Source organism: Mytilus californianus, unplaced genomic scaffold, assembly GCF_021869535.1.
Source record: "Mytilus californianus isolate M0D057914Y unplaced genomic scaffold, xbMytCali1.0.p SCAF_4, whole genome shotgun sequence".
Lineage (NCBI taxonomy): Eukaryota > Metazoa > Mollusca > Bivalvia > Mytilida > Mytilidae > Mytilus > Mytilus californianus.
In genome coordinates this window covers 96,149,504-96,176,041 of record NW_026262690.1, presented here as the reverse complement: position 1 = coordinate 96,176,041, position 26,538 = coordinate 96,149,504, and the positions used below count along the sequence as shown (strand labels likewise).

The 26,538-nt window shown below is 30.9% G+C and overlaps 2 protein-coding genes across 2 annotated transcripts in view; one reads left to right on the top strand and one right to left on the bottom strand.

The window, feature by feature from the left end:
* Positions 1-1,366: 1,366 nt before the first annotated feature.
* Positions 1,367-23,761, bottom strand: LOC127698958 (endoplasmic reticulum lectin 1-like). The gene is made up of 14 exons (XM_052202738.1): positions 23,529-23,761; positions 18,529-18,615; positions 18,099-18,176; positions 16,828-16,905; positions 15,044-15,104; positions 14,512-14,576; positions 13,111-13,331; positions 12,025-12,139; positions 9,126-9,287; positions 8,533-8,592; positions 8,141-8,250; positions 6,541-6,618; positions 5,887-5,965; positions 1,367-4,982 (listed from the first exon to the last, which is right to left on the bottom strand). The coding sequence occupies exons 1-14, from the start codon at positions 23,676-23,678 to the stop codon at positions 4,908-4,910; spliced, it is 1,419 nt and encodes a 472-aa protein (XP_052058698.1). The 5' UTR covers positions 23,679-23,761; the 3' UTR covers positions 1,367-4,907.
* Positions 23,762-23,972: 211 nt separating this feature from the next.
* LOC127698954 (transmembrane protein 87A-like) overlaps positions 23,973-26,538 on the top strand; it is a 52,320-nt gene continuing 49,754 nt past the window's right edge. Inside the window, exon 1 of the mRNA XM_052202734.1 lies at positions 23,973-24,102. Coding sequence (XP_052058694.1) covers positions 23,983-24,102 — 120 coding nt within the window. The 5' untranslated portion in view covers positions 23,973-23,982. The remainder of the gene's footprint in view (positions 24,103-26,538) is intronic.

Genomic DNA, 26,538 nt, shown 5'->3' with positions numbered 1-26,538 from the left:
TACACTGCTTTTAAATAATGTTCTTTACTCAATTATTTGTCTATTAAAATGGAAACCCTAGTTTTTTAACCTTTTTTCCCCTTATTCCTTAAACGAAAAAAAATAATTACCCCTTTTTTGACCCCCCCCCCCCCCTATGATTCATCACCCCCCCCTTCCCCCCCAAACCAAGCTCAATAACAGCCTTGCCTTTGTGGTATGGTACCTTGTAATACAATTTTAGAGAGATCCATACACTTGAACACAAGTTATTGTCTAGAAAACTAAAAAATGCTTATTTTTCACCCCTTTTTAGGCCCCTTATTACTAAACGTTTTGGGCAATTACCACAAAACTCAATTCCAGCTTTCCCTTTGCGAAATGGAACCTTGTAGTAAAATTTCAGAAAGATTCATACACTTACACACAAGTTATTGTCATGAAACTAGAAAAATGCTTGTTTTTTGCCCCCTTTTGGCCCCTTATTCCTAAAATTTCGAGGAAATTAACCCCAAAATCAATCCCATCATCGACCCTTTGTGATATGGAATCTTGTAGTACAATGTCAAAGAGATCCATACAATAACACACAAGTTATGTCTGGAAGTTACAAAAATGCTTATTTTCGGCCCCTTTTTGGCCCCTAATTATTTAACTGTTGGTACCATAACCCCCAAAATCAATCCCCACCTTCCTATTGTGGTATTGAACCTTATGGTAAAATTTCATAGAGATCCATTCACTTAAACTAAAGTTAGAGTGCGAAAACCATTGTGTATTCGGACGACGACGCCGGACGACGACGACGACGACGACGACGACGACGACGACAACGTCATACCAATATACGACCACAAAATTTTTTTGCGGTCGTATAAAAAATTGGCAAAAGAGGTGGTGGACTAGAATATTCACCATGGAGAAACCCTGAAAGTAGCTTTCTATATTGTAAAAACACTTATCTACTGTTGAAAACCATATGTTGACCTCTAGATGAACTTAATGTGTCAATGGCTTGCTGTCCCATTGATGTATACTCTAAATCTTTCATTCATGATGGTGGTTCAAAATTCCAGGATATTGCTGAAAAAGCCTTGGTTGCTAAGATAATCAATATGATTTCATTCTGATTCAAATACTGTTCTACGCTTTGCCAACAAGATTCTGACAACCCTCCAGTCTACTTTCTGTTTGAGTGGCCTTTGGTTTCATTGTAACGATACACACTTTCGAAAATTTGAGGGCTGAAATTTCATTAGCTGATGAAATAATTTACAGAACAGAAAATAGAAAGGAGTGCTGTCAGAACCTTGTAATGGAAGCATGGACACATAATCTGTTTTACAATCAGATTGGTATGATTTTTATATGAAGGTTAAGACACAAGTTTTGTGTTAAAAAGCATTTTAATATTCATTAATTGCTTCATTTTTAAGAAGCAATGAACATTAAACATATATTAAATGAATATAATACAGATGATAAAATAAATAAATACATTACAATAAAGTATGAAAATAATTTTGCCTGTCACACTTAATACATTTCCAACACACTTTCACACAATGACTTTACAATGTCTATTTTCTGCACAGTATATCTCCCATTACTATGTGTTCTTTACAATAACATAATGATCATCAATACAAATTATGATGAACTGAGAAAATAACATTTTCTTGTTAAATATAATAATAAATCTACACAATTCCAATAATTGACTGAAGACAATACATCTTTAAATGGAAACAAACATATTTTCTTGCAACTGATCAGGGAGTTTTGAACCCCTACAGTGTGAGGTGATCAGTAAATGATGATGCTATCCAATTGACTAGACCTATCAGCAAAAGAAGCTACTAACCCAATAGAAATTTTTTTTTCAAGTCTATTTGAATTGACATATTTTCCTGTTGTCAGAGATTCTCCCTGACCTGTGTTTTTTGCAATTTTCAAATCTTTTGTATTTCACTGCAGCATCAAAATTAATTAAGACTAAAACCAATGATATTTCTCAAAATATTTGATTTTTTTTTAAAACTTTTTACGGCAATAAATTATTTTTTCACTTTGCAAATAAGTAATTTCAACTTTCTGATAGGTGTATGCAGTTTTCTTTTAATAATCAACAAAGTGCAAGTACTTATTGCAAAACCAAATTATCCAAAGATAGTATTCAAAGAGAGTGAAAATTCTTGACAATTGATGGAAATAAAATAAACAATTCAAATGATCCAACTCCTACAGTAGTAAGTAAATTTACAATTGGTAAAATAAACATGATTATAATAAATAGACAACATACCTCTAATTTACAACTTATTACAATATGTAACATGTTTTTGCATAGATATAATAAAATGCTTCGCTGGGTGCAGCTTGATACGACCGCAGAGGTCGAACCCTGAACAGTTGGGGCAAGTATGGACACAACAGTTAAGCTTGATACAGCTCTGAATTTGGATTGTGATTAAATATTTGACACAGCATAGATTTCTGACACAGAAAGAATGTGGTCTAAGAACTTGATTTTTTTTAATTTACCTATTATGGTCCAATGTCCAAAATCAAAATACCCTTTTGACCTCAATATGAACCAATTTGAAAGTCGGGCCCACAAATAAAAAATCTAAATACATGGTTAGATTCAGCATATCAAAGAACCCCATATATTCAATTTTTGTTGAAATAAAAAAAAGTTTAATTTTGGACCCCAACTTGGACCAACTTGAAAACTGGGCCCATAATCAAAAATCTAAACATATGTTTAGATTCAGCATATCAAAGAACCCCAAGAATTCAATTTTTGTTAAAATCAAACTAAGATTAATTTTGGACCCTTTGGACCTTAATGTAGACCAATTTAAAAAACGGGACCCAAAATTAAAAATCTAAATACACGGTTAGATTTGGCATATCAAAGTACCCCAATAATTCAATTTTTGATGAAATCAAACAAAGTGTAATTTTGGACCCTTTTGACCTCAATTTGAGCCAATTTGATAGCGGGCCCACAAATAAAAAATCTAAATACATGGTTAGATTCAGCATATCAAAGAACCCCATATATTCAATTTTTGTTGAAATCAAACAATGTTTAATTTTGGACCCCAATTTGGACCAACTTGAAAACTGGGCCAAAAATCTAAAATCTAAATACATGTTTAGATTCAGCATATCAAAGAACCCCATATATTCAATTTTTGTTGAAATCAAACAATGTTTAATTTTGGACCCCAACTTGGACCAACTTGAAAACTGGGCCCATAATCAAAAATCTAAACACATGTTTAGATTCAGCATATCAAAGAACCCCAAGAATTCAATTTTTGTTAAAATCAAACTAAGTTTAATTTTGGACCCAAAATCAATCCCCAGCTTCCTTTTGTGGTATTGAACCTTATGGTAAAATTTCAAAGAGATCCATTCACTTAAACTAAAGTTAGAGTGTGAAAACCAATGTGTCTTCGGACAACGACAACGTCATACCAATATACGACCGCAAAATTTTTTTGCGGTCGTATAAAAATACTGCTTCAATTAATTCTGCACCATTCTTATAAATACATATAACTTCATCTCTTCGTTTTGGCATTTGATATGTAATAACCCTTTTCAAACACTTCCAAGTACTTAACATTTAATCTCAATGAGTTTTTATTTTCACATTTGTTTTTTAGCATCTTCTTTACTCATTAAACATAGCTACAGATGAAATTGAGTGGTAGATAATATAATATAATTATTCAAATTAATTTAAAAAAAAATAATTTTGTTTTATGCCACTTGTGAAAAAATACAAAATTACAAAGTCTGTACACTAAATTGGAAGGAGTTTAATGTCTGTATTTTGGTCAGTTTTTGAATTATAGTGTCAAGTTGGAATGTAAAAATATTGTTATATTCAAATGAAGTAATAAGAAAGTGGATTTACAAATATTTTGTCAACTGTGCATAAAACACAATTTTATTAAAATGAAAACTTCAGATTTTTGACAGATTTCTTTCTTCAATGCATTTGAAAAAACAGCCCCTGTAACTGTGGGTTGACCTTCCAATTAATTCAAAGAAATAGTAACAAATTTATTTTAGTTGCATATTGTTATCAAATATGAAAATGAACCAAGCTTATAGAGACAGTCATCATAACCATGTTATATCACCACAAAACTAGAAACACAAAAAAAGCACTTTATAAAATCTTTTTTGAAAGATGTTATTTCTTACCGATCTCTGCACTTAACTAATGCTTATGGATGTACACTTTGTTTAAATGTGAAAAAATATTGTGAAAAAAAAACCAAAGATGATCATTCTAAAATGTACAATAAAATGCATTGTATGATTTAAGGTTTTAGATGTTTATTTTCTGAAGTGACATTTTGAGGAACTTACAGTTATCTCATGTAAAAAATGAATGTGGTGTATTAATTCATCACAATCCCAACAAACATTTGGCAAACCCCAAAGCAAACAGAGTTTTAATTTCTGTTCTTTTGCTTCACCTATAACTTACAATGAGGCTAATTCATAAACATTAATCTTAATAATGAATGGTAAAATCAAATATTTGTAGCCTTTTTTAAAGATATTCTTATATGGGCTAATTCTTATAAAACCAAATATGTAACAATCAAACACAAAGATAATGATTTGTAAACTTGCAAGCAATGTATGACAATTTGAGGAATATTTGAATGAGAAAATCCATTGCTCCATAGTCTACAACTTTTGCATACATGAAAACTTTACCCATGTGAGTGCATTTGTTTTCCTATATTGTTTTTTCTCACAGACTTACATGATTTCTTAGAGGATGAGCACTTACAATAAGATCATAATCATATTTCCAATGTTTCCTAACCCATTACAATAAAAAAAATATCACAGTTTTCATGACTTTTAATCTTCTGGAGGAGAGTCAAATGTCACACTTTGAAATCTTTAATGATACCTTGAGTGTCTGCTCTGTCTAATACATTACAAAGTAGTGGAGATTCAATCTGAAAATGATTGAAAAAATATTTGTTAAACAGTAAATCATACTTAATCAGCTTAAGACATGAAAGTAAAGCAAACACTTGTCACTCCAAATAAATTGTAGAAAACTGTGTAAAATTATTCACGGAGATTTCATTTTTACTATTTTGTTTCAACAGCAAAACATACATTTTATTGGAAATTCTTGAAATAAGCATTACATGTACACAGAGACTCTATTGTGTTTAAAAAACTTTAGAATATTTCACTGAGTCTATCCTGAATTATTGACAGCTACAGTAATACTCCATGCTACAAAGTAGCAGGGGTATAAAGTATTTTCTGCATAAAAACCTCAGCAAACGAAGCAATTAAAAATGTATTCTTAGTGGGATAAAATAACAAGAATGCCTAACCCTCACTTGCACTATACCCCCTCGTTCATTTATTTTTCACTATACCCTCCTCGTTCATTTATTTTTGAAACAATCACAAAGTGATACTGCAACATGTGCAATGTGCATTTCAAATATCTTATCTTTAGAAACTTCTAAAAAGAATATTCTTGCACAATTAACAATTTTTATTTTACTAACATACTGTTTTCATTAAATAATGCTCTATAGTTTGTATTTATAAATTTCTCCTTAATAATTTGTTTATCAAAGTTCAATTTAGTTTACTTACACCTAATACATATTCACAAGATTTAGGTTCCATTACTTACCCCTAATACATATTCACAAGATTTAGGTTCCATTACTTACCCCTAATACATATTCACAAGATTAAGGTTCCATTACTTACCCCTAATACATATTCACAAGATTTAGGTTCCATTACTTACCCCTAATACATATTCACAAGATTTAGGTTCCATTACTTACCCCTAATACATATTCACAAGATTTATGTTCCATTACTTACCCCTAATACATATTCACAAGATTTAGGTTCCATTAGATATATAGAGACAGAATGAGGTTGATTCTTCTTTTCTATACATCTGAAAAAAAATCAAAGGTTGAGGAATTGGTTTGGTGACTTAAGTAACTTTTTAGTCCCTTGCATTAAAAAATTAAAAAGTAATAATAATCTATCAAATAACACCTTCAGATATTTGTTCATCAGATATCAATCCTTATACTTTGTCTAAAATACTTACTTTGGGGCTTCAAACTACTTTCATTTAATGAAATACTAAGAATATATATATATTACTTTGGTTCTCAATGAGCTTCAACTTTGTACTTTATTTGGCCTTTTAACTTTTTTTATTCCAGCATCATTGATAAGTATTTTGTAGACAAAACACGTGTCTGGAGTAAAAATTTATAAGCCTGGAATCTATGATGATTTTTTTCTAATGAATAAACTACCAAAATAGCCTCATTTTTAGATCTTGTCGTTAATATCTAATTCTGTCTCTTACACCAAAAAACTATGATCAAAGATATCAATGTGGGTAAATATTTTCTTGTGTAAGGCTCTGGTTTATATGCCTTTTTTTTTGTAACTTTGTTGTTGCCTCATTAAACAAAAATATATATATACTTTGACATACAATATAAGGACACTAACTTTAATTTGACTTCTACTATTCTATCTTTTCCTGTAATATCACATGTATCTCCCCCAGTGTATAACAAAGACAGCTGTCTGAAAAGATACATATACATATGAAACTAGATTTTAAATGTTTAAAGACACTGAAACAGGAAATTAATAAAAACTAAATAATTTTGAACTAGGTCATTACTTGGTCTGGACCTGCATTGCTGCATGCGATTGATTGAGGTAACATGTGTGCTGAAGCATAACTGATGATGATGATTTCCTAAATCTTCAGCAAACTGGAAGTAGCTGCACAAGAGATCTTATGTAGCTAACATGCTACAACTCAAAACTATCAAACTGCAGACCAAAAAACATTCATTCCTTTTCATAGAAGCCAGAAAACTTTGATGAAAGTTTTTTTTCCTAAGATCGTTTGGACAGACAGATGGAATAAAGGACAAGTGCATTTATAACTGAGATTGTTGAATAATGGAAAAAAATGTGAATTTAATTAATGCTATTTTCAGAAATTCTGCATGCAAATAATACTGAAACAAAAGAACATATCAGTTCCAATTATTGAGATGTTTATCAAGTTAAATTTTGCAATAATAAAACATTAAAAATAAATGGGGAATGTGTCCATGGGACACCGATGATGCCCCCGCTGGCATATCATATAAAGTTATAAAGGGACATACCTGAAGAACGGTAAAAGTGACACTACCCAAATGTGTACTTGATCTGAGTTTTGTGGTAATAAGCATTGTGTATAAGTTTCATAACATTTGGTTGAGGCAAACTAAAGTTAGAGAACGGAAACGAAAAATTCCTTAATTTTTCCATTTGTAAAGGGGCATAACTCTAGAATGGCTAGGGTGACGCCTCCAAAATCCAAATTGATCTTTGTTTTTTGGTAATAAGCATTGTGTATAAGTTTCATATCATTTGGTTGAGGCAAACTAAAGTTAGAGAACGGAAACCAACTTTGGGACGTACGTACCGATGGACGGACGGACGGACAAGGGTAAAAATCTGAATTTACAGTATATTATTGATTTATGCTACTACATCTTTTTAACATGTTGACTTATACAATATGAAATGAATTCTTTAAGCAGCAATCTAACTCTGTAATGCAACCAAGAGCATGACTATACTATACACAAATCTCAAGTTGTCTTTTATGAATTAGTTACACAGGTTGACCCAAGGTCAATTGGCGTAAAAAACGTCATCAAAGAATCGGCTTTTACTGTGACTTAATAACACAAGCATTGTGACATAGGAAATTTACAGGAAAATGCACAAACTGGAAAGTCGTCTATAGACAGGTAGGGTTTATATTTGAGTTTAACACAAAAGTTAAGGATGTTGTTATTTAATTCTTTTTTTTATCAATGACTTCATTTTATGTCTGAATATAAGAATACATGTGACAAGTTGCAAGAAAATATTATAAAGTGAGTCAAGTGACAGCACTTCTGCTCTTAAAATGTTCTCACTGAAACTTCTTGTCCCAACATTTAAATCAATAACAAACTCATTATACCAAATACAATCTAATTTATAAAGGTATCAATTTCTACATAAAATAACAATCCTGCTTGTCAAACTATCTTACTTTCTACTTCCTTTTGGTTTTGGCATTTTCGACGGATTTTTTGCAATCCACTCTAAATGTTTGGCTTCATTCCAATATCCTAAGTTGATAACAATACGGCCGTCACTTCCCTGAAAGAAACAAGAATCGTATTGACAAACTTTGTCACACGAATGTTGAACTGATGGTACCCCTGAGAACCAACAGTCCACCAGCATCTAATTCATAAACCAACAAACCATTTTCTTTCTCAAGAACCATGAAAATTTGCATACATGACTTTTAAATTATATGAAATATACAGTGGATAAATATGAAACATTAAATCATATTGGGCAGATCTGTATTTTCATATTTTAAAAACTTGTAATATATATAGCATGTATATCCATTCCAAAGAAAAATATACTTACATCATGGAATTGACGAGCATGTTTATTAAAACAAAATTCATGTTTCCACCAGCCAGTGCCCTAAAAATATAAAATAAGAATTTATTTTTTTTCAAATTATGGGCCAATGGTGGTCAAATAACATTTACAGTACAATAACATGTACATTCTTTAATGTTTGTTTTGTAAATACTAAGTTCTTGGTGAAATAGTAAACTAAAACTCACAATAGATAAGAAATGGTTCATCATTTGTGTAATTAAAAATGGTTTCTGACCTCCAATCTGTGGCCATTTGAAAATTGAAGTATTAAAAAAACTAGTCAGCAAAAACCGGTGAGAAAAAAATTATGTATTTTTCTGTCATACCAAATATCTAAGGCTTAGATTTTTTTGAAAATACTAAAGCAGATGTCATCAAGAATGGGTTTGTGTTTCAGTTTAAAGTTATTGATTTTGTGGTGATGTGTTAGATTAGTAAATAATCACAAATCCTTATGAAATAGTAGTTTATCTGTTTCTCTATTACAAGCAAGTTGTTGGTTATATTTATTCATTTTTTTATTTTTATTTTGGGGGGGGGATATTTTGTGTGCTTGTTTTGTAAATACTCACTCCCTGGAAGCAGTAGTCACCAGACAGAAACTCCCTGAGAACCTGTTTGTCTGTTGTGTCAGTTAATGTTGTATCAGGTTTTTGAGGTTGTTTAGGAGTTGATGGTGGTTTTGGTGGTTCTTCCTTCTTCATTTCTCTTTGTAGAATAAAGTTACCTTGAACCTGTTGAAACACATTATAAACGAGTCAAAATGATATGAATAAAACAAGAGGTGAGGTTTATCCAAATAAGACAGCAAGCCAATAACAATAAGCAACACATGATACATCCTTATTGTGCATATAGAAATTGCTGCAAAAAAGGGATATCTAGAAGGCATTTAATCAGAAGCAAATAAAATGGCTCTGAAGAAAATATGCCTGATGATACTCTAAGGCATAAAGGTATTGTGTCAAATATGACTGTTAAAATTCCAATAACACTGAAATGACAAACCAGAAAATTTCAAAATCAAAAGCGAGTCTATGTTAACCAATCCCAACGACAGTGTCAAATTTAAAGCAATTTGATCCAATTGCAAGCATTTTAGAGCTAGTGTATGCCATTTAAAAAATGCCTTTAATTCCCTTAACTCTGGAATGACATATAGGGATTTTTTTTTAAAATCAAACAGTGTTTTATGTTCACCAATTCAAACAAATATGTAAAGTTGTCAGTACCGTCTTTTGGTATGTATAGTGCGCACATTTATACCCTGGGTCATGTTTCTTGTAAGAGGGGTGCGCATTATACATGCCTACAAACATTTTCTTAGCCTTTTTTCAGGTCCAAACTCCCGACAAAGAAAAAAACAGGTGAAGTGAAGAGTACGGAATTTTTCGCTAATTCCTCGACTTTTATTATGTTTTACATGTTATATTTGTAATATGTATCTTATTGTACTTTATATGTCATTTTTATTCAAATAAAATACATTTTATATCTCTGTAGTTACGTTCGTTTATCGTGTAAATTTGTCCATCTGTTTGCAATCCGGAAGTTTGCCATGTCTTAATAAAGACACCATGAAGCTTTTGTTGTCGGTTAATTTAGGCTCTGTGTTTCTTGTGGTCATAACTTACTGTTTTGTATGTGTTCATCATGGAGAGTAGAAGATAAGTGTATGAAAATTGAATAAACCACGCTCGTTTTGAAAAGATAAACCGCCATTTTTTTTTTAATGTATAAGGTGATCGCCAGTCATGTGACTGAATATTGTAAGGTGATGATTTATAGTCTATGAGAAGTTTTTTTTTTTATAAATACGTTTCTACTTTTTAACTTTTAAACAGTAACAACTGTTTAAAACCGTTCAAGAAATTATGATTGAAAACATGATTATCCCATAGTTGTAACCTGAACGAATTTAATTAGGAACAAGGTGAACCTGTCATTGATTGTTTTGACATCGATTAGACCCATTGATTGAGGTGTGATAATCCGGATTAACAGCTAGAATCAACAAACAACAAATAAAAATTATGAGATTTTAACAATTTATTTCAGCACTAATTCATAACATAAAATTAAATAATACAAGATAATACAATTCTGTATTAATTACGTATTCCGTACGGAATTCACCGACATCGGTGACCATTTAAAAAACTTCCAGTTTAGACTTCCTGTTTGCCAACAAACGACAAACATTAACTTGTGTGTTATAAAAAGAAGATAACTATTAAAATTCTTTATTCAGCTACAATAAATTCTTTCCATGATATTAATCATGACTTCTCATAATTCCTTGCCGAACAAAATCACGCTCAAGCAACATTTTACCGATTTTGGAGCTGTGACTTTTCCGAAAATGTCTATGTGTAATATACGAAGAAGAAACTTTTTTTCTCAAGTTTCTTGGACCAGAAAGGGGGTGCGCACAATAAACAAATGCGCACTATGCATAACAAAAGACGGTTTACCAATCCAAGCAAACTCAAGTTATGGTACATGTGAAAAATTTACTACAATCTGACAATTAAAGTCTCATAACTCTTGAACAACAAAACAGATAATTAAAAGTCGAAATAGAGCTTCCTAATATTAATCCCAACAATAATGTTAAGTTTTGAAGAAATCAATCCAGACACACTGGAGTTAGTGCATGATATGTGAAATATTTCCTTAAATCTAAGTTTCTAACGGTTAAAGTCCCGGATTTCTGGAACAACAAAGCCACAATTGTTCAAAATCGAAAAAGGGTGCTCTCCTAATGTTGTGTTGATTAAAGCAAATTTGAGTTATTGTAAGAAGAATTGATGGACAGATGGACATTGGTATTTGATAACACGTCCCATCTTCGACAGGCAAATAAACACAAAAATTTGTAAGGGGTTCAATGGAATCCTGTGTCTCACTGCAATTGCAGCTGTCTGTGTAAAAGTGAATCCATTTATCAGTAAAATACAGAATTTAAAAAAAAAAATCAAAATTTTTCTAAAAATGCTTTTTTTTAGGTCTTGAAGTTTAGCTTCTGTCCAAGTTTCATAACAATCCATGAAGGTTTACAAATTGATTATGTCAAAAAATTCAATTCCAGACTGTAGATGTAAATGTTAATTGTAAAAAACTAAGTCCATCTATCAAAAACATACTGAAAATGAAAAAAATATATTTTCAAAAGTTTGCTTCAGACATTATCTTGTAAGCTACCACTTTGAGAATCTGACTCAGCTGTAGTGTACAAAACATGTTTATATGACTTTAACATTTTTATGCATGCAATATTTGCCATTGCTTATCAAACAGCAATCAGTTTTGAACAACAAAAGAGTACCATAAAATTACAACATTATGACATGGTAAAAAAAAAGTTTTTCCCAAAAATGCTAATTCTCATACACCTGGCTCCTGGGAAATGTAACCTAACATGACATTTTATTTAATGACTCTGCCGCAGCGTAATATATGTCCACAAACCTGATGATCATACTGTGGTAATGGCTGTTTTTCCCAATCTGTCAGGGTCTCTGGTTTTGTGGGTGAACCATCCATAGCAAGACAGGATATTGTAGACACTGGAGGCGTTTTTGGTCTGAAATGTATACCTTAATTTTACAATGTAAACCATATATATGTTCTCAAGTTGTGGTCAAAAATTTATAACAGTTGTATTTTTGTCAAATTTCATGTATGAAGACTGCATATGAGATAGTTAATCATTTTTACCCTACTGATATCAAATGTTAATAATAAAATACCCTTTTTTAAATTAATAGTTCCTGATGATATCTGTGGTCCTGCACTCCTGGGAGGCAAAATAATATATAAGTATTCATAAACTTATATAATTCAAAGTGTTGTTTCAAAAATGAAGAAATAGGGTTTATTTGAAAATCAAACATAACCATGCCTTGGATTGATAGTTTTCACTGAATTATTTGTTCTTCTGATCAACATAATTATTAACTGATCAAAATAATAAGCTAACATTTTTTTTTAATTTTCAAGTCAAATGATGCTTATTTACCCAGCTGTTGTCATCATCTTTATGTTTTCTGTTTTTGTGGTGTTGATACCTGATCATCTCTGTTGAATATATTGTATATCGGGATAATTTTGTGTCAGGTTTTGTTTGCGGTTTGGGAATGAGAAGAAACAATTTAAAATTTAACGTTTTTATAGCTTGCATTGCATGGTCTTGCCCAATGCTTTAAGTTGGACAATAAAATGTTTGTGTAGGGTAAATTTCACTGACAAATGCCTACCACAAATATGGCAGAAATTAAACACAATCATATTTCCTGATATTTTGTCTTGATTTTCTAAATTCCTTGGAGGTTTTCCTAATTATTAAGTTCCATATGGTGACCTTTTGATGTCCTTTTTAGTAAACTTTAGTAATACCTCTAGAACTATGTTTGTTTTGGTTTTCTGGCTGGTTGTCTTTTGTTTCACTGATCTTTACCTTCATTCCTTTTTTCTGATATTTTGATGAAAATTTCATTTTTAAATAAAAATGTTTGGGTTATCTTAGAATTAAACCATAAATTAATGAATATTCACTTGAAATCTGGATGAGAGCACAGTACACTTGTTAGAACAATCACTTCATATTCACATGATGATGTTTCTTTCAGTTCATATATTTCTCCTCGTCCCTCTGGCTGACATACATACAAGATTTTTGCTTTTCGTGGTTGATTTGTTAATTCACATACTGTCCCATCTGTCATATTTATTTCAAAGTAAGGTAAGTCTATTAGGTCAATTCTTCTGGTTTTAACCTGAAACAGAAAGAGTAGCATTCTAATTTACAAGTTTCTGGATAATTAACTAAACAAAATTAAACCACTGAATTTAATTGACAGTACCCGGTAGTGTAAATCTTAATTGTCAAAATACTGCCAAATACTTTATGAAGATACTATGGATTCATTTATTTTCGTGGAAAACAATTATTTTTATGATTTAAGAGAAACTGTATTGTGTGGATACTTTATTTCATGGTTTTGTCAAACTCTGCATACAAGCTGATTGGAAATTTGAATCGTTGACTACTTCAACTCATGGTTCATTTACACTTTGCAATTCAAGCAAATTGTCACCCAAAAAATAATATTGAATCAGCAGTATATTGTTTTAGTGGCTTTAAATTTTATCTGAAACAGGTGATATCATTTTGATTAAGGTGTTTCAAAATTTCTCATATTAAGGTGTTTCAAAATTTCTCATGGTTTGGCAGATGCATACTCAATTATTGAACAGAATAAGGGATGTTCCATAAAAACATAAACGGCATTCATGGAAGGGAATTAACCACTATCGGTGGTTGTGAAATATGATTTTGAACACGTTTAAAATATTTGCAGGTTTCTAAAATTGTTTCTATTGGTTGTTACCCACATTTCAAAGTGCCTTATCTGGGTACTATGTATAAATAAGAAGATGTGGTATGATTACCAGTCAGACAACTCTCCATCCAAGTCACAATGTATAAAAAGTAAATAATTATACCATGTTTTTTTAATGGAACAGCACTAAGGTTAAATATGAAAAATATTTAAAGCCCAATTGCTTAGTCCAGACAAATCTTTAAGCACATAAAAAAAATGTCAATTCAGAAAATACAATGTGCATTTATTATTAAGTTTGTTGAGCTGCAGACAAAAATGTGAGGCTTATTAATACAATGACAAGAAGTACTATATATATATATGTAGTGCTAACACTAGGTTTATAAAAATGTGAGTTCTTATCAGTACGCTTCATGTAGTGATTTTCCACATTTACAGTATTGAAAATATACTAAATGCTGATGTAGACTTTACAAGGGACCTACAATCTGAATACATTTCTGATATCATTAGCCATATGACTTATTGCTATTAAGTAAATTTGCATAATACTACTCTGGCAGCATCAATTGGATTGTAACCAGATATTTTTCATAAGTTTCATAATAACCTTAAGTTTTTTATCCTCTGCTCTGGATTCTGATTCTGATGTGTCTTTGTCAGTCATCAACACGTCTGCAATATGCAATTATTCTTTTCGAATTGAGTAAATGAGTAATCTCAATGTTTTACAACTTTTATTTCAAGTAGAAACAGTTCTGTTTAAAAAATAACTTTAATGTTTTCCAAAGAAAATTATCCTATCTTGACTGAAACAATACACATTGTTTCATCAAATTACTAAAAGGACTTTTTTCCAATTTATTCAATATTTTACACTAAATATTTGCAATAAATTTTAAATAGTTTTTAATTATGACATTAGAACTTTGCATAAGAAATGTTTTTCTTAAAATTTTCTAATTACTGCAAAATGTCTGTGAATAGGTTATCTGAAACATAAACAATAAAATTTAATTTCCTTACTTAATCCAAATTAAACTGATGTATATATTTGTAATATTATGTTATCTAGACCTTACCTTTTTTGTCATCTACAGGTTGATAATAACCCAGGTAATATTATGTTATCTAGACCTTACCTTTTTTGTCATCTACAGGTTGATAATAACCCAGGTAATATTCCAATACCTGTGGCTTTTTCTGAAAAAATGAAATACCACTCTGTTTAAAATTGATCAAATATCCCTAATTTTTAGTATTTTCTACTCACACCAGTGTTCTCCATTTTTCACTTAAGTAAGGTGGGTGTTGTGAAAAAATTACTTGCAACCGGGTGTTTTTTTTTTGTTTTAACATTTCCAACCTGGTTTTTTCAAATGAGGGGTAACCTCTCAATATAATGACTATCTCTTTTATGAGGGGTACATTTAACAAGATAAAAATGAGCACATATTTATTTTATTTACAGAAAATTTTCCCAAAGAACTATACATCTATTTGGTATTATATGGTCAAAACATGTCCAAAAATTTTGTAATATTCCTGGACTTATATCTTCTTTATCATTAAAAATAATGGGACCTTCTTTTAGAAAAGTTGGTCTGAATATAACGATTTTTTCCCCTTTAAGTTAAAAAATCTAAGTTTTTCTCTTTTCTTTTCTTCAACAGAATTAACATAACCTCTTGCCAGAGAGACAGTCCCTCGTTTAAGGGATATCACTCATTTGGGGGATAGACGTATTTACACTTGTATGCAAATTTGTCCGCCATTATGTAAAATCATACAGATTCCCGTAAACTTTTCCCAACCTGTTTATCTTCGCGATTGCTTCTGTGCCTTTTCCGTTGTTTTGATACTTTTTATTCCATTTCAACAATTTCAATACAACTATCTGTTTTAGTTGACTTATTTGGAAAAAAAAATCCGGAATTTGAAAAAAAGCCGACCACATCCTAAAATGGAAAGGTGGTCGGCACACCCGGCTTAAATGCCGAATGGAAAACACTGCACACATATATATATATTTGGCAAAAGAGAGATACAAATTTCAAATATATTATCATGCAACATACATGTACACTAATCTTAGTTCTTACCATAACCTACACATACATTACATGTTATATTAATACTTGTTACACTTCCATAATATTTCTGAATGGAAATTATTTTTAGACAACCATTTGTTTATAGAAAGATGAGAAATGCATTGATACAACAAGACTGACAGACAGAATTCCATAAATTATTTGATGTTTAAAGATAGCAAAGCATAACAATGATAAAACTAACATTTGACCAAAATACTTGCTCTTTTGGAATAAGTATTAAGGGAAATGAAACATTTATTCTTACTGATCATCTGTTGAAAAGAATAACATGCCATTAAATTCTTTTAAATTGAATATATTCCAACAGAACAATTTCAAAGAAATGAAGATATAGGCGATACCACATGAAATAGCATACAAACAACACAGAAAACAAACAAAACATCTAGAGATCAACAAGAATCTCCAACACTAAGCAGGTGTCCAGGGTAAACAATATTTCAAGATCTAAACCTCCAAAAGTCTAAAAAAAAAAAAAGGCTGTTGACACAGAGATATGTGTATGTAATTTTGATAGTAAGATGCAAATGTTAAAATTAAAATAGCAATACTTTAACATGTAAAATATTCAGTCAATGAACGATAACAGAAGGTACAGAGCCAAATATTTTCCATGGAAATAAAAAGTATCAATACTAACACAACTGCATATCAAATATTGTTTCATCATAATTGGTTCCCCTTAAACAGTCCAAATCACAAACTTAAAAAAAAATTAATCTAAGCAATTATTTTAAAGTCAATAGACCTTGAATGAGGGAATGGGATTTTTACTGTTTCACTAATTCTTAAAATCTAATACCACTTACTAAACTTAATTCCTTATTTTCATGGTACTGTCTAAGATGTTTTCCATGGCACAATTCATAGGTCCAGTAACTCTCAATCTGAAAATAGAATGTAAGAAATTTATCCTTTTAATCCTAATGTAAAAATAAAACATGACTTAATCAAGCAACTTGAGAATTTATTTTAATATTAATCATTGCCACAATTTTGGAAAGCAAATTGTGTACACTTTCTATGAGCAAGATGACCGACAGTGCAAGACCCTTATGGGTAGTCAAGGTCGTTAAAAAAAAACTCGTTGTGAGCAAGATAATCAAAAAGGTACTAAAGAGTAACCATAAACTTGCAGTGAGAAAACTAGAGTATATGGCATAAAATTTAACAAATTTTTTTTGGTTGTTTTTATGATTTTGTTGCTATTTAATTGATGTATACTAAATAACATGTATATCAACTACTTCAGGAAATTCGGTTACATAAAAGGATTAACAGTATAATATTGAAGCTATTTCATAAGTTTGAATGCACCTCATTTTTAATGGAAGTTTTCTCCTATTATCAGTCAAGGGCGTTACTTAAACAAGTAATCTTTTTTAGTTACTTATATAGGTAATTTTTGTTTTTAAAAATTATAAAATTACTCAATAGAGTTATTTTAAATTTCATTAGAAGCATGGACTAAATGTAGTTTTCATGAATTTTTACATCATTTTATATTATAAAATGAAGAATTTATTAGATTTGAGAGGAGTATAGAGATAAAGGGTTACTTTAAAAATAATGACAAAAATATTACTTGAATAAGTTATTTCATACATCTTTGAAAGAATTAGTAATAACACTTATTTAAGAAACATTTGTAATTGTTTTGGGTTACAAATTATAAATAACTTCAAGTCTTAATTAATTCACAAGTTTGTATCTATTTAAATCTGTCTACCTTCAAGATTTTCAAGGAAAATGATATTTTAATAGTCCCAAGAGACCAATCTTTGACCCAAAAGCGTCTATATGAAAGATAAGTGCCTCCAAAAGGCAATTAGTGTTTCAGAAGGATTAGATTTTATATATCATGGGAAAAATAACCAGATGACTGTGAAAATTTGTTAAAGCTAGTAAAATCTGTATAATTGGACACCCATAAGAATAATATTTAGAAAAGTTACTTATATAAGTAATATTTAAAATAGCATCGTTTTCAACATTACTTGTATAGGTAATTTTAAAAGTTACTTGTTTAAGTAATGCCCCTGACTGATTATCTAACAGTAAATTCTGTCTTATTACATACCCTGTAGGAGCAGCTACTCTGCTGGAACATTGTCTGAATTAGTTCAAATCCTGATAAACCTCCATACACCTTCTTGGACTGAATATAAAAAAAAAACATGATATCAATTCACAGATACAAGTATTTACAACAAAATATGAAAGACCATGATAAAAATAAAGTTCGCATATGAGAAATGATCACTAATAGCTACAACACTCATTGAAAAAAATTGCAAAGAACCCTGTAATCAAAGCAAATAAAAACATTAGACCCATTGGTGGCCTTGGGCTGTTTTATGCTCTTTGGTCGGGTTTTTGCCTCTTTGACACATTCCCCATTTCCATTTTTCCATTCTCAATTTTATTAGGTGTCACTTTTTAACAGAGAACATTATGTACATGATTTAATCATTTATTAATATACAACATATAAATAATATAAATTGTACCTCATCATCTTTCCCTGTTAACTCTGGAATGATACACATGTATTTTTCATGATTAACTGTCATCATTTCTACAACACCTTTATCTTTCTGAAAAAAAATAAAATGCTTACCCGTATCTTATTTTCAATTTCAAATTACAATGTTCATATCAACTGTTATTAAAGCATCTAATTTATATATTTCAACTTTTAATAGACTATTTTCATATTACTGACTTTTGACTCCGGATTATATAATTTTTCGGCAGGTTACTTTTTCTGTGGTTAGTAATAGACATCCTGGTAGTCGGTCAAGTAAGAGCAACCAAAAGAAGAAAAATCAAACGCATAATCCGTGCAATTTGAGAAGAAAGTTTTCTGTTTTCTGATGATTTTATCGTGTTAAGAAAATATAAAGCAGTTAATTTTCCCCATAAATTGTGTCGATTAAAAACTTGATTTTACTTTTTTACGTTGCTCTTACTTGACCGAGTACCAGGATGTCTTACCACAGAGTAGGTTACCTGTCTAAAAAATATAAACTCCGGAGTCAAAAGTCGGTAATATGAAAAAGGTCTTTTGCAATTAGTAGTTTGTCAAATTTAATAGCAATGTCTGGTTATCAAAAGTTAAATAATCTAATTGTTTTAATTTATTCAACTCAATATGATCACTTCATTCATCAAAAGGGAGAAGAAATCAGAGAAATTGAAGACATAGGGTCTAGATAGTTATACAGGTAAGGTTTGTGTGCACATTAAACTGGTCCTACACACCCCACCAGTATGTGTCTGTACCAAGTCAGGCTATCTGGACCATGTGTTTTCCATTGTTATTTGTCTTTATTTCTGCATCTTTTTTTTAAGGAGTCAAGTGCTGGTTGTTGGTGGGGTCTGTTGCATATCAAAAATAAATCTTTTATTGCTAAAAAAAATCAGTTGTTGCAAACCAGTTAAACAAAAAGGGCCTTCAGACTTTTATTGCTGTCTTCAAATCATCAATCAGGACCTGGTAGGAGGTCAATGACCTTTCTAGATTTTTCAAAGACAGGAACAGCTGGATTGATAGGCTGCAGACATGTGACAGAGTTGTCAAGTTACAACTAGAGATTTGAAAATTTTCAGCTGGAGTTTGGGCCTCATAACTGATTTCTATCGACATTTTCAGAGATCATTTCGATAAGAAAACTACATATTTCCCATTTTTTAGATAGTTTTACAATGTAATATCTTAACAAGATAAATAAAGAACTCAATTTTCCCTTTGACATGTAAAAAATTGCTTTGAACTTCTTATGACTGAAGAACAAAATTATATTTCAAGCATCTATTTAATAGTATTCATAAATCAGTTAATTCAATAAGTAAACATAACAATCAAAAAATTTGTGTGTACTGGATAGATTTCACTATCTTGTCACTTTACTATTTGATATTCATTGGGTAAATATGTGTTCTTTTTTGTCTTTATTTATGTTTTCCTCAATTCTTTTAAAGTCTTTTCACATAGTAAAGTATGGTTTGAGTCTATTTAAGTATCAATCTAGCCACACCTTGTATGGTCACTTAATGTCATAAAAATCATTATAATTTTATGTTAATACAGTATATAACTTGTACTTTTCTCAATTTTATTATAAATTTTCAATCTATGCATTGTAAAGAAGTATAATAGATCTTTCAAATAATTTCAACATATTTTCTTCTTATTTGTCCTAAGAAAATTAAAATTATTTACTTACCATTCTTATATAATTCTCCCTTTAATTTGTATTTCATTTATATTTTTTACCAATTTACATTATTTTAAGGAGTGTAACTGGAAAAACATGATAAAACAAGGGAAGTACTAAAAATTTCAATCAAGCACACGTTTCAAATACACAGATCATTTATTACATAACAATAGTTAGAATGAGGCAGAAGACATTAATTAATAGTACATGTATGATTGTCACCCAATATGTCAAGTGGAGCCACATAATTAACCAAGATCTTTAATTTTACAGGTAAAATTTACCTTCATTAGTGACACAAAATCGATGTTTGATACAGAAAATGGAGAATGATGGTTTTTTAGGATTTCAAATTAAAAAAAAAAAACAGAAGATTTAAATTATAAGAGCTGTGGGAGGGACAGATGGGGGCTTAAAAATTTGGAGACTTTGACCCTAGCTTGAAGAATCACATGTCTGAGGAGGATACACAAGGGACCAGTTTGTAAAAGTTATCATGGTTAACCTTCAGTTCAATGTCCAAGTTGGCATACCTTTATTCATCAGGATGAAACTACTTTTCAATAGTGGGGACAGCTGGTAGGCCTAATATCATCAGGATAAAACTATATTTCATAAATGGGGGGATTTGGTAGGTCCTTATTCAACAGGATTTAACTCTTTTTTTATGCGTGGGGCAAGTTTGCAGGCTGAAATTCAGCAGGATTTAAACCCGTTTCAGAAGTTGGGCAAAGGGTTAACATGATAGGATTGAGTTGGTAGAAAGTTGGGGCGGGTTGGTCAGTGCAATTTGGCAATGGGGCGATTTGTCAAAGATTCCTTGCCCGTGTCCTTTGGAACAAAAAGATGATGTGGTGACTGCCACATGCCAGAGAGCTGCCTTTATCAAAGGAAGGTTATTCCCCCTCAAACAGGTTGGGACCAAACCCCCTATATCATGTATATGGTGATAATACCTGTATAGAGTGATTACCCTTCTATAGAGAGATAAAATGATCCCTCTATAGAAAGATATATTTGTTTAGACTGGATTTAAAGCAGAACATGACAAATGCACATTTTCTACTTATTATGGCAGTAACCTGCAACATTGGATGCACCAATTGATGTACTTAATCTAATTTGTACATGCCTAGTTTACTGCTAAACTGACCAACTAGAAAATGCACTTTTGCATCTTCCTGCTTTAAATCCTGTCAAATATATCCCTCTATAGACAGAAAACTTTATCCCTCTAAAGAAGGTTAATCACTTTATGCAGGTATTATTGTCGAGCCTTCGACTTTTGTCGAAAAAGCGAGACATAGCGATCCTACATTCCGTCGGCGTCGGCGTCGTCGTCGTCGTCGTCGGCGGCGTCCACAAATATTCACTCTGTGGTTAAAGTTTTTGAAATTTTAATAACTTTCTTAAACTATCCTGGATTTCTACCAAAGTGGGACAGAAGCTTGTTTATGATCATAAGATAATATTCAAAAGTAAATTTTGTAAAAAAAAAAATCCATTTTTTCCGTATTTTACTTATAAATGGACTTAGTTTTTCTGCCAGGAAACATTACATTCACTCTGTGGTTAAAGTTTTTTAAATTCTAATAACTTTCTTAAACTATCCTGGATTTCTACCAAACTTGGAAAGAAGCTTGTTTATGATCATAAGATAGTATCCAGAAGTAAATTTTGTAAAAAAAAAATTCCATTTTTTCCGTATTTTACTTATAAATGGACTTAGTTTTTCTGCCATTTAACATTACATTCACTCTGTGGTTAAAGTTTTTGAAATTTTAATAACTTTCTTAAACTATTCTGGATTTGTACCAAACTTGGAAAGAAGCTTGTTTATGATCATAAGATAGTATCCAGAAGTAAATTTTGTAAAAAAAAAAAATCCATTTTTTCCGTATTTTTACTTATAAATGGACTTAGTTTTTCTGCCAGTTAACATTACATTCACTCTGTGGTTAAAGTTTTTAAAATTTTAACAACTTTCTTAAACCATCCTGGATTTGTACCAAACTTGGACAGAAGCTTGTTTATGAATAAAAGCTAGTATCTAGAAGGAAATTTTGTTAAAATTTTGTTCCATTTTTACCGTATTTTACTTATAAATGGACTTCCAGTTAACATTACATACAGTCTGCAGTTAAAGTTTTTAAAACATTTATTAGATTCATAAACTATCCTGGATTTTTACCAAACTTGGACAGAAGCTACTTACAATCAAAAGATAGTATAGAGAGGAATATTTTTATTAATTTTTTTCCTCATTTTTGTTGAGCCTGCGATTAACAGCAAAAGTAGGCGAGACACTGGGTTCCGCGGAACCCTTACGAATTTTTACAATAGGTATCAGGTCTGTTTGCTCCCAATACACATTCGCACCCTACACTTTCGCCCCCTGAGTTCGTTCGCACCCTATTCTTATTTAGATACTGGTTGTTTTTTTTAGATGTATTTATCAAAATACAAAATGTATTAAAACTTTTATGAATAAAAATTTGTGATTTTTTAAATATTTTATTTGGTGATTTGATAATTAATTATTCAATGTTAAATAAATATGATTACTTTTAATTTGTATTTACAAAGCCACATTTGGTATTATTGTTCTGTGTTTTAAAATCATGATTGTTGTTATAACTAGATGTTAATACTGCACATAGTTAGCTTGGTATGAGTAAACTCAATGAAGAATTGGTATCTTCCGCCTTTTTTTTACAGTCTCAGATGAACAAACTTTGCTAATTGATCATCACTGGGACACCATATATTGTATAATAGTGCAAGATCATCATGACAATTTTTTAATCATGATTCATCTCGTCAAAATAATTGATAAAACACTAAAGGAAATCTGTTTACGTTTTTATAATGTCACTTTATTTTGAAACAATCAAAAAAACTTATTTATAGGAATACACTAACTTTATTTCACACAAAACCCAATAAAAAGATTGGAACAGACCCAGGGAGCGCACTTGAAAGGGGGCGAACGTGAATGGGAGCTAACATGATTTTGGGAGAACAGACCCAGATTCATCACCAGATAGGGGATATATAATAACAAATATCATAAAAGGGCACAGGTGCAAGATTTCCCCCAATATTTGCTCATTTGATAATCAACAAGGATTAACAGCAATGAAACGTAGAAAATAAAATATGTACAGCATCAAATAAAAATGATAATTACTGGTGTTTTCTGGACATGGACTACCCTAATATTGAAAGCTTTTAAACACTAAAATGTTCATTAAAAGTGGTGTTAAGTAGTAACACATAAACCATACCATTTCTTCTGAACTGAAAGTTGACTTATCAACCCATTCAATTTTATGCAATTCATTATCCATGAATGGATTGAAGCCAGAGCTTCCAATCACAACTAAAGTGATGATCCATATATAATTGAAGGACTTTTTTATGGTTAAAATATTCATTTTTCATCTAATGTTAAGAAATACGATGCAGCATATAATGAAGCTGACGTGTAGAAAATTTGTGTACTGAGCGCGGCCATATGTTAGCCCCGCATTTGTTTTTGTAATTTATCGTGTCTGTTATTGGATAAAAATTTCGTATCTGAAAAAATATTTATCAGATTTTAGTTCTTAAAATATTTTGATGATTGAAATATTTAATAAATTGTATTTGTAAATCATCAATGTATAAAGATTCTTATAAGAAAGGACTTATTATTTTACACGTTACATTAATTTACCGCATTCCGGTCACTTGGTAAACATGGAGGAAGTGAAGCATTCGCAATTTTTGATAATTGTATGTTTTGTCATTGTCTGCAGCTGTGTCATGGTGGCAGCCTTACCAGAGCAAGGTGTTCTCACAGTCAACATGAATAACCAAGTATACAACTCTAATGAACTTTTAAAACTGCACTGTCATTAGAATGTGTTATTTAAAATATTTTGCAATACCCCGACGTCTTATAAAAATGTGTCCATATATTTATCATAATCCGGGACCATATTATTACTTTACACTGCAAGAATGACCCTATGAAAATTTCCCTTTGGAGACAAAATTGCTTCAGATTAACAGTAATATTGCCAACTTTCAGGATACAGGTGTGAACTACACGATTTTGACATCTTCAATGATCTTGATTACAAATGTAGATTGCAGGTTTGCAATCGGGGAAAAGCTCCAAAATCATAATATTGTGAAAATCTTAATGAAAAAAATTGTTGGTTGCCTTTTTTGAGCCTTTTCACAAGGGAGACAATTGTCATAAGCCAATCAAAATCATTATTTAGTGTGATTACGTTCATTAGGCATTGTAAACATACCAAAATGGTTCTCATTTTCATGGTTCATTGTTCAATATCTAGTTTTATCATGGTTTGGTATGTTTCTTGTATACTAAAATTAAAAGGTCAACTTTGGTGCATGGAATGATTGCAAGTTGAAGATGTACATATCAGTCTGGCTTGGTTTATCTGACTTTAACCTCATTTTCATGGAACATTGATAATGATATGTTGATGTGATCATGGTGATACTTGTAGTAAAACTTAATTTGTTAGGACTATCAACATAAAATCAATTAAGATAAGTACAATGTAAAGCAGGCAAGACATTTTAGCGTGTACACTGTTCTATTCATATGTTCATATATTTATATGTGCCAAAGTTATGCAAATGAAATTGTAATCGCTGAACTTAGTTTTTTTTTAAATTCCTAAGACATATTTATTAAATTGTCATACAGGCTCACATCGGGGAAAAAAACAGACAACCAAAGAAAACTGTACGTTTTATGATTGAGTAAAGCCTTCCAATTGATATTTTATAGTGTTTTTTTCTATGTTGTGATGTTATACTATTGTTTCAGAAAAGGGAGAAGGTTTGGTACCATTAAAACGTTTAATCCTGCTGCATATATTTGCACCTGTCCTAAGTCAGGAATCTGATTACAGTAGTTGTCTTCTGTTAATGTGGTTCAGGTGTGTTTCTCGTTTCTCGTTTTTATATTGATTAGACCGTTGGTTCTTCTGTTTGAATGGTTTTACACTAGTTATTTTTTGGGCCCTTTATAGCTTGCTGTTCGGTGTGAGCCAATGCTCCGTGTTGAAGGCCGTACCTTGACCTATAATGGTTTACTTTTATAAATTGTAGCTTGGATGGAGAGTTGTCTCATTGGCACTCATACCACATCTTCCTATATCTATGTATGACTAGATAAACATTTATTCTTCACACAATTCTGCATTTTTCAACACAGTTTGTTAAAATCAAACCATAAATGCCTTTCAAATTATTTATTGAAAAATGTAGTTTTGTATAAAATATATAGCAAAAAATTGTGAGCGAAAACTACCTTTGCCATGCACTGTACACTGACCTACACGAAAAGTATAAATATAGGGAGTCATATACATTGTGTACATTAAAAAAAGTAGGAACAAATTGTTTAGTCCCAGTAATAATGAACAAAATCAGTAGGAACAATTTTACCATTGACTTAAGCTTGGGACGAATTGGTTTGGAACAAACCAGACTTAGAACAAATTGACTAGCATTAAAAAAAAATCCCTAGTTCCAAAAACAGGCTCAAATCATGTTTTATTATCCCATGAAGTTTGAAGTCAATACATGCACTTAAAGTCAATTACACTGTAGACAAACTCACAAATTCAGAAATCAGTACTGTAAATCAAAATTGACGGCAGCAACTCTTCAACTACACAACTGTTGTTCTGATTCTAATCGATTTAAAAAAGAAAATTATACGTTACACTTAGGGCTTAAAAAAATGTATAAACTTGAAATGAAATAAATTTCTGCAAAACTTCATGAATGATTTTGGTGTAAGACATCATGTCTAAATGTGACGTCATTCAAATGAGAACTTACAAACTTCTACGATTCAAATTTGGATAAAATCAGATCAAAGGGAGTTTTTTAGGTAGGTGATGTTTTATATCCCATAATTTTGTGGTAATAGAACATTTGTCATGTTTGTTGATTCAAGCAATTCAAAATGACAGTCTCTCCTTAGTTAACACATGTCAACTGTGGATTTGATGTTAACTTTTAGCCAATGAAAAATATTGCTACATAAAAATTGCATTAGAATGTCTGATTATTTATTACAGAAAAAGTTGGAACTACTTTGCAGTAACTTGTTTTTTGAAGGGGTTTCTTTTTTTGGTATAAATTAGGGTAGTTTTGTAATGGGATGCTGTGATTTTCCATGTTACTTATAATTGTTTAGTTCATATAAAAATAGGGAGATGTGGAATGATTGCCAATGCAATGAGACTCAACCATAGACCATAG